We start from the raw sequence: 13,002 nt of genomic DNA, 5'->3' as shown, positions 1-13,002 counted from the left end.
AGTTTGATTGATTCACTTCCGTTGTAAAGATCATTAGTTATTATCTTAGGGGGTGCTAACACACACCGTTCTCACAGGAAACAGAAACTTTTAGTGTGTTCTGGCTGTTCATTTGCCGACAGTGTTTGGAGCTCGAGAACACAAACTTTGAAACAGGTTCCAAGGTGCAAGTTTTGAATTTACAGAAAAATGCAACTGGGTTTCTTTTGCATCGAGAACACAAACTTGCACACAGACTTATATGCATATGCAGAAATAACGCATTTGTGTCATTTTGACATGATGCCCCTGAGAGAAAAATGTGAGCACGCCATCATTAGAATCTGTTCACCAGGACGCTTAGTTTCTCTTTACCTTGCTTATGACGATCGCAGACGTGTTTTCTGACAGTCTTGGGTACGTGTACGAGCTGTACGACCCCTGCGGCGCCGCTTTAAACGCGCTGATCCCGTACGGCACGCTTGGCTCCTGCAGACCAGAACCCGACCGGGAGCGCTGCCGGATCGCCGGCTGAGGGCTCGTCTGACTGATGTACGAGGACTTGGGCCTCTTGTCGTAGTCCTCTCTCAGTCCCGCTCCGTATCCCCAGTCTCCGTCGGGGTAGGTCATCTGCTCACTGTGGATGGAGACCCGAGACGGGGTTCCCAGCGGCTGTTCCCGGTAATCCTGACTGGATCCCCCCAGAGAGGCCCGGTAGTATTCCCTCCGGCCACCCATGGCCATCTCGTCGTTGGACAGACGCATCTTGCTCTCCAGGTAGGCGTGGTAGTCCGGAGGCATCTTGGCATAGTCTGAAGACTTCTGCGGCATAGCGTCGGGGTAGAAGGGACTCCGGATGGGATGGCCGTTCTGTTTGAGGGAGAATCGGTAGTGCCGTCCGACTGGCCACTCCCCGTCGTGGACCCGGTACGGGTCAAGCGAGAAGTCCTTACTGCTGTCCAGATCGCACGAGAAACGGCCATAATAGTGTCCGAAGCCATTCTCCTCTGGACCACCGGTGTTGGAAGTAGACGTGGACGCAGACGCTGGTTTGCTCCCGCCGGCCTGATGGGGTCCAGGTGGACTCTCTTTCCTCAGGGAGTTGGAGCGGGTCACGGAGATGCTGTCAAACTCCTCCAACAGGCCATTGATGGAGGCATCCTTTGGTGGCCGGCTCCCGCGGACAATGGTCTGCAAAGAGAAGGCAGGAGAGTCAGTGAGAGACTTGAAGGTCCAGGCCAGAGCATTTCACCACATTGTGCTATATTTTGACAGAGTCAAACAGCAGTGGGAGTGCGATCAGAAGACGTTTTGGCAGCAGTTCTCTCACGAGCACAGCCGGAATAAATCACAGCATTGCTCATCTCATCCCACTGCCGCTTAAGCACGTTACACAGCTGTGTCGTGACTCACTGCGGAATAAAACTCTGAAACAGACCCAAAATATATGAGTGGCATAAGCTGAAAGGCCCAACGGAAGGTTTTTCCCAACTTCCCCTCTTGATAGTCATCCAAAACCTCACTACAATTACATGAGCAGATTAAGAAAAACAGACAGATAAGTCTTTTCATAGTTTCTATACAGTACAGACTGAACTAACACAGGTGAAACCAATCCCACAGATGCAATCACACTCTTTCACACCAGACAGCAAGATAACACCTTAGCAACTGCAAAGCAACATACTAAAGATACTCTGAGACCTCATAGCAACAGTGACAAATGTTAAAAATTGTGTTCGATTGATTATTGTTAAATAATGAAATATTAAAAGAGGACTGTAATTTGAGTCAGACTATATTTCTAGAGATGACTGTAGAGCAGTGGTTCCCTAACTTTTTAGAGTGCCGTACCCCTGAGGGGTTTAACATCCGTCTGCGTACCCCTCTCTTCCACTTACACTGCAGTCATACCTTTTTCATTAAGGGACAATATTTGCCCCCTAAATGTATTTTCCAGCGCATTTTTTTTAACTTTATAAAAATAAATAATGTTTTAAATAAAAAATGTTCAATAGAGAAATATGCAATGATGGTAAAAACGAAGTGATACTTTTAAATATTAAACTAAAACCGCCAGTAGGTGGCGGTAAGTCACTGTCTTAATGAGCGAGTCATCAAATCATGAATGATTGACTCATAATTCGTTCAAAGCAGCAGAATTGTTTACGAAACACCAATGTGTGCTGTAGTTCTGCTGTGCTCGATGGTGTTTTAAGCCCCCAATGGCTCCTTAAAGGCAGCTAACCCTACCCTCAACCTTAAACCTACCCATCCCCTCGCTGCCTGGAAGGCGCCGTTGGGGGCTTAAAACACCAAACACCTTCTGCTGTGTCCTTCGTTGGAACTATTATTTCTTTGCAAAATAGAGTAAATACTAACAGTACTGTGTTTAAAATGTATATTTCGCTTGTTGAACTGTTGTATAATAATCAATGTCACGTTTGCAATCGTGTGGATATTTGGGAACAATTGCATTCTTGCTCGTTATCAACATTAAATACAAGAACTCACACAGGGTATGTTTTTGTATCGAATAAAGCTTGAGTCTTAAATCAATCTCAATCCACTCTGTCTATATTTATTCTTCATGTGAGTATGTGCTAAATCCCCACTTTTACAGAGGTGCATTGTCGAGAACGACAGTAATGTAGCACGATTTGCTAAGGCAGCAATACTCTGTGTGGATTCAGTCAGTTTTCACCGCAAAACATGAGGTAATTTGATTGTATGTCATGTATTTACGGTATTTTGCCAGTTAGAAATACATGCTCGGTTTAGCTATATTTTTAAGGTAGGGTAGAATTAAATGAATGGCTAGACTCAGCATTTTGTATGCGTACCCCCCTTCTGTCACCTCACGTACTCCCAGGGGTACACCTACCCCAGTTTGGGAACCACTGCTGTAGAGTATGTGGTGTGTGACACTACAGTAAAGAGTGGCCAGCCGCAGTGATCTTGACCTGCATCTGCTGTAGAAAAACTCTGCGACCTCATTTAGTTTTAGTTCTCTTTAAGTAACGTCAGATGACCTGAAGGAAGGGTAGTACAGAGGTCTGGCCTGATCTAGAGCACACACAGGATCTTAGGTGTGCTGTAGAGTTTATTTCTGTAACTAAACTCAACTTTTCAGATTAAGGCCTATTTTAAAGCTCAATATAACCACATTCTCAATGTTTAATGTGAAGCACAATAATCCACAGATCATTTTCACATTCTCACTTCAACTTGAAATCGAATCTGATAAAAGGTTAAACAATATAAAGTAGAACAGAGTAAAAGTGCATAAATAGAAACACGTTCAGATCTATGATCTCTACAGACATTTGACTTAACAGATCTGAAGTGCTGGAACAGGTGGTCAGGTTAAGAGAAACAGAGGAGCTAATAAACGTCACACTCCTTCAGCACAGGAATAGGAAATAAATCTCCCGGACAGGCCGGTCTCCTCCTCACAGGAGCATTACACTGACTGTCATCCATCTCTTTAATACGAGTGTCTCTGAGCTCATTCACTGAGCAGACTCCATCTGAAGAGAATGTGAACACAGGCCTTCACACCTCTGATCTGTTCTGTCACTTCAACACGCCCGCAGACACTCACTCACACTGACGTCGATAGTCCAATAAAGCTCCGCTTGGACTCAGAGCCATCAGAGGCTCTTTAGAATAAGACAGAAACCCCCTACATATGATACCAACTGTACAGAACTGTGCTAAGTAGATTTAAAAAAGTTAGTCAAGACAGACTTAATGTTTAAAGAAAGAAAGTTTGAATTAGTTTTGTCATGCAGATAGATAGATGTTGTTCTGGGTGTCATATCGATCGCAAGTTCAGTATGGAATACCTCAAGGCTCAGTACTAGGACCGTTGCTGTTCACTCTGTACATGCTACCCTTGGGAGATATCATTAGGAAGCATGGCATTAGTTTTCACTGTTATGCTGATGATACTCTGCTCTATATTTCTTCGTGCCTTGAGGTAACTTACCAATTCACAAAATTAATGAAATGTATAGCTGATATAAAATTTGGATGACAAGTAATGTCCTACTACTTAATTCTAAATTATTTTAAATGTTTTAATTATTGGACAAAAAAAACCTCTGCATGTATAAACCTAGAATACTGTCTAACACTTGATGGCTGCTCTGTCAAGTCTTAGTCGTCGGTTAGGAACCTGGGTGTGCTCTTTGATACCAATCTTTCATTTGAAAGCCACGTTTCGACCATCTGGCAGAGAGATCTGAGTTGTGTCATTGGTAAATAAGATTGGTGCATAGTTCTGTCACACTCCAATAAATATATAAGAGAGGCCAGGGGTAAATTTACTCAGTACAAATTAATACATAGGTGGTACTTCACTCCTTCTAAACTTCACAGAATGGGAATTATGCCCAATAATATATGCTGGAAATGCAGCTCAGATCCAGGGACATTTCTGCATGCTATTTGGGAATGTGGGACAGTTTACCCCTTTTGGCAAAGAGTACTGGACAGTATAGGAAGGTGGATTGGCTTGACAATACCCATGTCACCAAGATTGTGCTTATTAGGGGATCAGTCTGTGTTACCGGGAGTTTTGAAATATGATTTTGTGGTTATAAAGGTGGGGGTGATTACAACTGCCGGAGTGATTCTCAGTGTGTGGAAGGATCCATCTCCTCCAGAGTTTAACAGGTGGAAAGAAAATATGCTGAAAATTGTGTCATATGAAAAATTCTTGGCCAGGATTAATGATGATATGGAGGGTTTTGACAAATCTTGGGGACGAGTTTTTGACTGAGATTGATGGAATTTTTTTATTTTTTAGTGCGCTTCTCTTTTGTTAAGTCTATTATTTTTGTGGTGCTACATGTATAGGCACTTTATAATTTGATTTTATTGTATCTTTTTTGTGTCTGTCTGTAGTGGTTATGGATAATGGGCCCAAAATGCAAATGTGAATTAATCATGTGTTTGGAAGCTGTTTTTTTTTTTTTGTGGGTGTTTGGTTTTGTTTTGTTAAAAATGTTGAAAATAAATAAAGACTTCAATTATGAAAGCCACGTTTCTAGTATCTGTAAAACCGCATTCTTCCATCTTAAAAATATATCAAAACTATGACATATGCTCTTGCACCCTGCATTTGCTAGGTTGTTCAGAGTCATTGCTAGGGAGTTGCTATTGAACTCTCTGTGGTTGCTAGGGTTTTACAATGCAGTTGACAGGGTTTTCTGGGTCATTGCTAATGGGTTTCTGTGGTTATTAAGGTATTTTCTGGGAATGCTAGGCTCTTATGATGCAGTTGCTAGGGTGTTCTGGATAATTGCTAGGAGGTTTCTATGTGGTTGCTAAGGTATTTTTTATGGTTGCTAGGGTGTTGATATGCAGTTGCTAGGGTGTTCTGGGTCATTGCTAATAGGTTTCTGTGCGGTTGCTAATATATTTTCAATGGTTGCTAAGGTGTTTCTATGCAGTTGCTAGGGTGTTTTGGGTCATTGTTAGGAGGTTTTTATGTGATTGTGAAGGTATCACAATCACTTTCTGGACATGTAAAAATTACATTTGTGATCTTTCAGTTTTGTTTACTACTGAAGATCAACACTATAATATGTGTGACAGACTCAAAAGGATCTTTAAAGAAAAAATGTCAGCAATTGACCGTTCACAAAGACCCGCCCCCTTTAGTTACTGTTGCTATGTCCGACAAGCTACACCGCTCTCACGCCCCACCATGTTCTCACACAGTGAAAAATACATTTTGTGGCTCTTTAATATGTCTGACAGATCACTGTAGAGCCTCAGTTAAAGCTGCTCGTGAACCGATCATCTCTTCCTTCTAGTTCATTTATAGCATCAAATAAACATGAATGAACATCAGAAGGAATGTTGTTTTAACCATGGAAAGACACCAGTACACTCAGTTTTTCAAGTTCAAATCCTTCAACGTTAATCAACTAACTCTCCTGACTGCTTTGTCGGACAATAATGGCGGATTCGGCGGATGGCGGATTATGATTGGTCAGATCGCCTGTCTATCAAACTCCTTGCGAAGGGTCAATTCAAGAGGAATGTGAGATAGAACAATCATATTAAATATGAAATATCAAACAGGATTGCTAAAATAAAATATACAAATATCAATTAAAAATGAATTAAAAACGGCTTTACACAATATATGTATGTATGTTTATAAGAGTATAACATGTATGTTTATATATGTATGTTTTTTTCAGGGTTGGAGCCAAACTCTGCAGGACAGCGGCTCTCCGAGACTGAACTTGCCTACCCCTGTAAATATTATCAAGGAGGCTCACAGAGAGCCAATGACCTGATAGTATCCGAGGGGAGCTCTACAAACGGAGGCCACAGCAAGACGATTCTCTAAATGAGAGGATGTCTAACTACACTCTACGCTAAGGACTGCTTACCAAGGAGGCTCACAAAAGAGCCTGACAATTTAATACTGCTATCCAGGCGGAGCTCTGGAGGACGAGATCTCAGCATGACAACTCTCTACATCGAGAGGAAACCTAACAACGCTTCCCTGAGTGTGGTTCCACCAAGCAGGCTCACAGAGAGCCATACAACCCGGAGTGACCACCCATACCAAGCTCTAACAGAGGCCTTAGGAAGATGACTCTCTAAAGCGAGAGAAGACATAGCAATGCCCACTTTGAGGACAGTTAACCACAGAAGCTCAAAAAGAGCTTACAACCCAGTCCACTGCCCCCACAGAGCTCTCAGAGCAAAGGCTTCAGCATAACGACCCTCTATAGCAAGAGGAAGCCTAACTACGCTCTATGCTAAAAGAGAGTCACACAACTTGGAAGTTATCTTATGCAGAGCTCTGGGGAGCAGAGGTTTCAGCAAGAAGACTCTCTAGAGCGAGAGGAAGCCTAGCAATGCCCACCTTAAAGACCGTTTTAACAAGGAGGCTCACAGAGAGCCATACCTCTCAATGTCACTGCCTATAGTGGAATGATGCTGAAGTCAGAAGGAGCTCATTACAGGGAACAGAGGACCTTGCCTAAAACCGGGAAGGTTCTACCCCATGCTTATCCTAAATGACCAATGGGAACTACCAGCTAAGGCTAACGACAACCATTGTAAAACCTGTAATATGATCTGAGACTCCGACAACAAACCGAGCTCTCTCATAGGGAGCCGGGAATCCTACTATTAAGGATTCCACTTACACTCAACCATGAACACATTGCCATTTAGGAGTACCAGCTGTGACCACTCAGAAACAAATGTCTTCGTAGGATCTCAAAACTCCAGACACTCCCGAAGACGCCATTCCACAAATGAAGGGTTCGCAAACTGTGGCGAAAAACCCACTTCCTGTCAGGTTCTTGAGATCGGAAGAGCTCATCCCAGGGACTGGAGGACCCTGCTTCAAGACCTGACTCAGGAGGAGGGTTCTGCTCTTCAGTCAAACCCGAGGAAAAACGGGCTCTCTAGACTCCAGCACTCACGAAGGTGCCTACAACCAGGAAGGGTTCGCAGACTTGGATGGAAAAACTGCTTCCTGACGGTTTCCAGAGATCGCCACCGTAGAGCTCTACTATTGTGTGGGACAGCAGAGGAGCAAGATCTAAAAATAACACCTGCCTTTCCTCTCTTCTGCATTTAATTCCACAGAAATAGGCCTCACACATTAATAATCACAGACTGGAAAGGGAAATGATCTCATAAGACTCTCCCTTTGCTCCGCCCACCACCTCTGTGATCGAACCGCGGGGTGCAGGCGCACTCTTCTCATCCCTCGAGAGAGAATAAACCACACAGGAGCTTATCACAGTGACTCGAGAGCTGAACATGCTCCGCTCAAACACCAGACTCTACGACTACTCAATCAATCAATCACGAGAGAACAGTCACAATCACATCACTGGGAGTGTCTTCGACTCCCTCGAGAGCCGAACGCGTTCGTGCAAAAGCAAACTACTATCCCTCAGGTGAGAACAAAGAAGTAAAAGCATCTTACCTGTCTCTTTCAGTCAGTCTTGCGAATACATCACAAAGAGCGCCTCACCCTGGAGAACTGAACACGTGTGCTCCTTACCCAAACACATAACTTACAAGTGTCGTCTCTGATACGGAGGCACATATTTCCTGAAACACTTGGCTGAGTGATCGTCTTCACGCGTACATAAACAAATGGATCCTAAAGACAAAATAAATTGTTGAAGTGTACTACAGGCACCCTTTAATGCCTCGTCCAAGTCCTCCATCGCTCGTCTCCAATTAGTGCAAAAAGGCAAACGTAAATTCGATCACGTTACTCCAATTTTAAAATCTCTGCAATGGCTACCTGTGCAGTTTAAAATTCTTCTCTATGTTTTTAAAACCTTAAATATTCTGGCACCGAGCTAGTTGTCTGAGCTACTCTACCTATAAAATCCCACACAAAATCTGAGACTTCTCTCTGTCCCCAGATCGGGATTAAAGCATTTTAATAGGGTTAGAGACTTTGCTATTGCCAGGCCAAGGCTGTGGAAGTAAATCAGATCGGCACAGTCCTTCATTGTTTTTAAATCATCTCTTAAAACCTATTTTTTCCCTTGGCATTCAATTCACTGTGAGCTTCTGTCATGAATGTGTGGTTTGCCCTGTTTCTTAGTTTTTTGTGTGTTGTTCAGCACTTTAGTCAGCTGTGTTTGCTGTTTTTAAAAGATCTATATAAATAAAACAAACATGAAGCTTATACTCTGGTCGCACCAGTAGGCTGTCGCCGGCCACCGTTATCCTGGCGTTTACACACGTGCTTCAGACACCGGTCACGTTCCACAAACCATTCTAGGACGCAGTGCGAGTTCCCGTTCAAAAGGGAACAGAGATATAAAAAAGACATGCATGAAGGAGAGCAAATGATGAACTTTCTAAATTGTAACATTGAAACAAGCATTTTCTGTGAAGCTGCTTTCAAACAATATGTTGTGAAAAACGCTAATTGAATCGAATACAAATCTTGAATGTTGAATTGACAAAGTCTTTTATGGGCCTTACAGAGAGAGAGAAATCACTCAAAGTGAATAAAAACATCATGACCGACACTAACATACAGAAACAAACAGATAAACAATTAAAATGCTTTAAAAAAAAGGACAGAAATCTATATTTTTAATTACAGAAACTGCACGGTTGAGTCTGATGTTGAGTATGTGTGCTTCTGGAGGTGATGGAGGTTAATTATGTGTCGTATCTCCGTCAGACTCACAATCAAATGGGCTGCTGGGACTCGTGCGAATGAGACGCCTGCGTTCGTTCTGTTAGCATTAGCGGTGTGTGATGACAGCAGCTATATTTCAGTAGCTCTGTCGCGTGGCGATAAGCTGTAACAGATCCGGCGACGGCACGAGCGTCTCGAGGTAAAGGTGCGGCATGAGTGAAGCGGCTCATCCACAGATAAGCTGAGAGTTAACCTTGAGCTTAATGAAGAGTGTGTGTGTGTGTGTGTGTGTGTGTGTGTGTGTGTGTGTGTGTGTGTGTGAACGTAATTAATGACACTGCTGCTCCAGTGCTGATTCCTGGGGAAAGGACAGTCGGCCAATGACGACACAGAAACTCCGACCCGCATCCAATCACACGCATGCATTATATCTGCATTGACGTCACGACAACACACACTTCCCGTTCCAGAGTTTCATGAGCACACACTGCAAAACAAACTACAGTAGGAACATGTTCATTTCAGCATATTAATATACTATAGTTACATATTACAATGATATAAACAATCACACAGTTGAGATTTGATATATACTATATATATATATATATATCGCTTTATGTGAGTGTCTGTATGGACACTGTAAAAAATCTTAAACTAAACTTAATTTACTGTGTTTATCCAATTAAATCTGCCCAATGTATTTGAATTGACAAATTTAAAACAGCCGTCTCAATTTATGGGAGCAAATAAAACGCAAAAAAGCCTAAACAAAAAAAATAAAAAAATAAAAAATAAAATAATATATATATACTGAGGTTTTTTTACAGTGTATGTGGACAAAGATGGAAATGTTTATATATCCAACTTTATAACTGAGCCAATAAGGTAATGGAGCAAAAATGATCTCATATTCAGTAAGACAATACAAGTCATTTACTGTAACACACTGCCAATCAAAGTGCACAGAACTGAACAGAAATGTCCGTTTAAGGGCGTTTATTCTTTATTTCTCAGGATGATCATCAATCTATTTTTGGACAGAATATTTCAGGTTTTGCAGCTGTGAGAATAATAACTGTTCAACGAGAATGACAGAAATATTGCATTCAGTGCAGATGATGATCAGAGCTCCTCTGCTGCCCTCTGCTGCTCAACTCTACACTCTACACACTCTACACACTCTACACACTCTACACACTCTACACACTCTACACACTACACACTCTACACACTCTACACACTACACACACTACACACACTATACACTCTACACACACACACACTACACACTCTACACACACTACACACTCTACACACTCTACACACACTACACACTCTACACACTCTACACACACTCTACACACTACACACACACTACACACACTCTACACACACTCTACACACTACACACTATACACTCTACACACACACTCTACACACACACTACACACACTACACACACTACACACTCTACACACACTCTACACACTACACACACTACACACACTCTACACACACTCTACACACTACACACTATACACTCTACACACACACTCTACACACACACTACACACTCTACACACACTACACACACACTACACACTCTACACACACACTACACACTCTACACTCTACACACACTATACACACACACTACACACACACACACACACACTCTACACACACTATACACACACACACACACACACACACACACACACACTACACACTCACTACACACTCTACACACTACACTCTACACACACTATACACTCTACACACTCTACACACACTACACACACACACACTCTACACACTACACACTCTACACTCTACACTCTACACACACACTACACACTCTACACTCTACACACACTATACACTCTACACACTCTACACACACACTCTACACTCTACACACACTATACACTCTACACACTCTACACACACTACACACTCTACACTCTACACACACTATACACTCTACACACTCTACACACACACACACACTCTACACACACACTCTACACACACACTACACACTCTACACACTACACTCTACACTCTACACACTCTACACTCTACACACACACTACACACTCTACACTCTACACACACTATACACTCTACACACACTACACACACACACACACTCTACACACACACTCTACACACACACTACACACTCTTCACTCTACACACTCTTCACACTACACACTCTACACTCTACACACACACTCTACACTCTACACACTACACACTCTACACTCTACACACACACTACACACTCTTCACTCTACACACTCTTCACACTACACACTCTACACTCTACACACACACTCTACACTCTACACACTACACACTCTACACTCTACACACACACTACACACTCTTCACTCTACACACTCTTCACACTACACACTCTACACTCTACACACACACTCTACACTCTACACACTACACACTCTACACACTACACACACACTACACACTCTACACACTCTACACACACACTACACACACACACACACACACACACTCTACACACACTACACACACACACACACACACACACACACACTACACACTCTACACACTACACTCTACACACACTACACACTGTACACACACACACACACACACACACACACACACTACACACTCTACACACTACACTCTACACACACTACACACTCTACACACTACACACACACACACACACACTACACACTCTACACACACACACTACACACACACACACACACTACACACACTATACACATACAATGATACGCTGTACGCCGGATGATGACGTGTTCTCCACCGCCAGAGCGCTGTAGCTGACACTCACACACTACACACACTACACACACACACACACACACACACACACACACACACACACACACACACACACACACACACTCTACACACACTATACACATACAATGATACGCTGTACGCCGGATGATGACGTGTTCTCCACCGCCAGAGCGCTGTAGCTGACACTCACACAGGTCTGGGTGGCTAGAGGAGGTCTGAGGGATTCAGGGATTCAGGGATCAGTCTGAGGAACAGGCGAGCAGGGAAACAGCACATTTTATTCTAAAATACATTTCTTTAAGAAGTGACTAGTTTATTTTCCTTTAATAGACTGCAAAGATTAAATTTTACAGGATTCGGAGCATCTTGAACTTGTTTGTCGCATTTTTTATGATCATATTTCTTATTGTGGTATTGCGATTTCAGGGAAGAATAAAAACCCAGACATAATGCGGGACACGGCCGACGTCTAGCGGGACAAACTCTCAGCCTCTGGACTGTCCCGCATTTAGCTCCTCATTTCTCAAACACTTAACTCACTTCTCATCCAGTTCTCCTGATCTTTCAGTTCGGCACAGCTGTGAATCTCACATCCCAAAACTCCCAGAACACTTGATTCCTCCTCAACACTAGTCACTGTTACAGTGTTACACAGTGTGTGTGTGTGTGTGTGTGTGTGTGTGTGAGTGTGTGTGAGTCAGCAGTGTGTGTGTGTGTGTGTGTGTGTGTGTGTGTGTGTGTGTGTGTGTGTGAGTCAGCAGTGTGTGTGTGTGTGTGTGTGTGTGTGTGTGTGTGTGTGTGTGTGTGTGTGTGTGTGAGTCAGCAGTGTGTGTGTGTGTGTGTGTGTGTGTGTGTGTGTGTGTGTGTGTGTGTGTGTGTGTGTGTGTGTGTGTGTGTGTGTTTCTGACAGAAGAGTGGCTCTACTGTTCAGAACTCAGTTGTGTTTCGTCCTCCATGTGTCGTTACAGCTGCTGTTTCTGTTCAGATGCTGATGAAACTGTTTTGATAGTTTCATTTTTAAGATTCAGAATATATTG

The 13,002-nt window shown here is 42.9% G+C and overlaps 1 protein-coding gene across 5 annotated transcripts in view; it reads right to left on the bottom strand.

The window, feature by feature from the left end:
- pak5 (p21 protein (Cdc42/Rac)-activated kinase 5) overlaps positions 1 to 13,002 on the bottom strand; it is a 73,070-nt gene that overhangs the window by 20,452 nt on the left and 39,616 nt on the right. For all 5 annotated transcript variants that reach the window (XM_079888253.1, XM_079888251.1, XM_079888252.1 and 2 more), the window contains one exon: positions 355 to 1,170. In XM_079888253.1, the coding sequence (XP_079744379.1) occupies positions 355 to 1,170 (816 nt within the window). The remainder of the gene's footprint in view (positions 1 to 354; positions 1,171 to 13,002) is intronic.

This window comes from Squalius cephalus (assembly GCF_949319135.1).
Source record: "Squalius cephalus genome assembly, chromosome: 12".
NCBI lineage: Eukaryota > Metazoa > Chordata > Actinopteri > Cypriniformes > Leuciscidae > Squalius > Squalius cephalus.
This window is presented reverse-complemented; position numbering and strand designations above follow the sequence as displayed.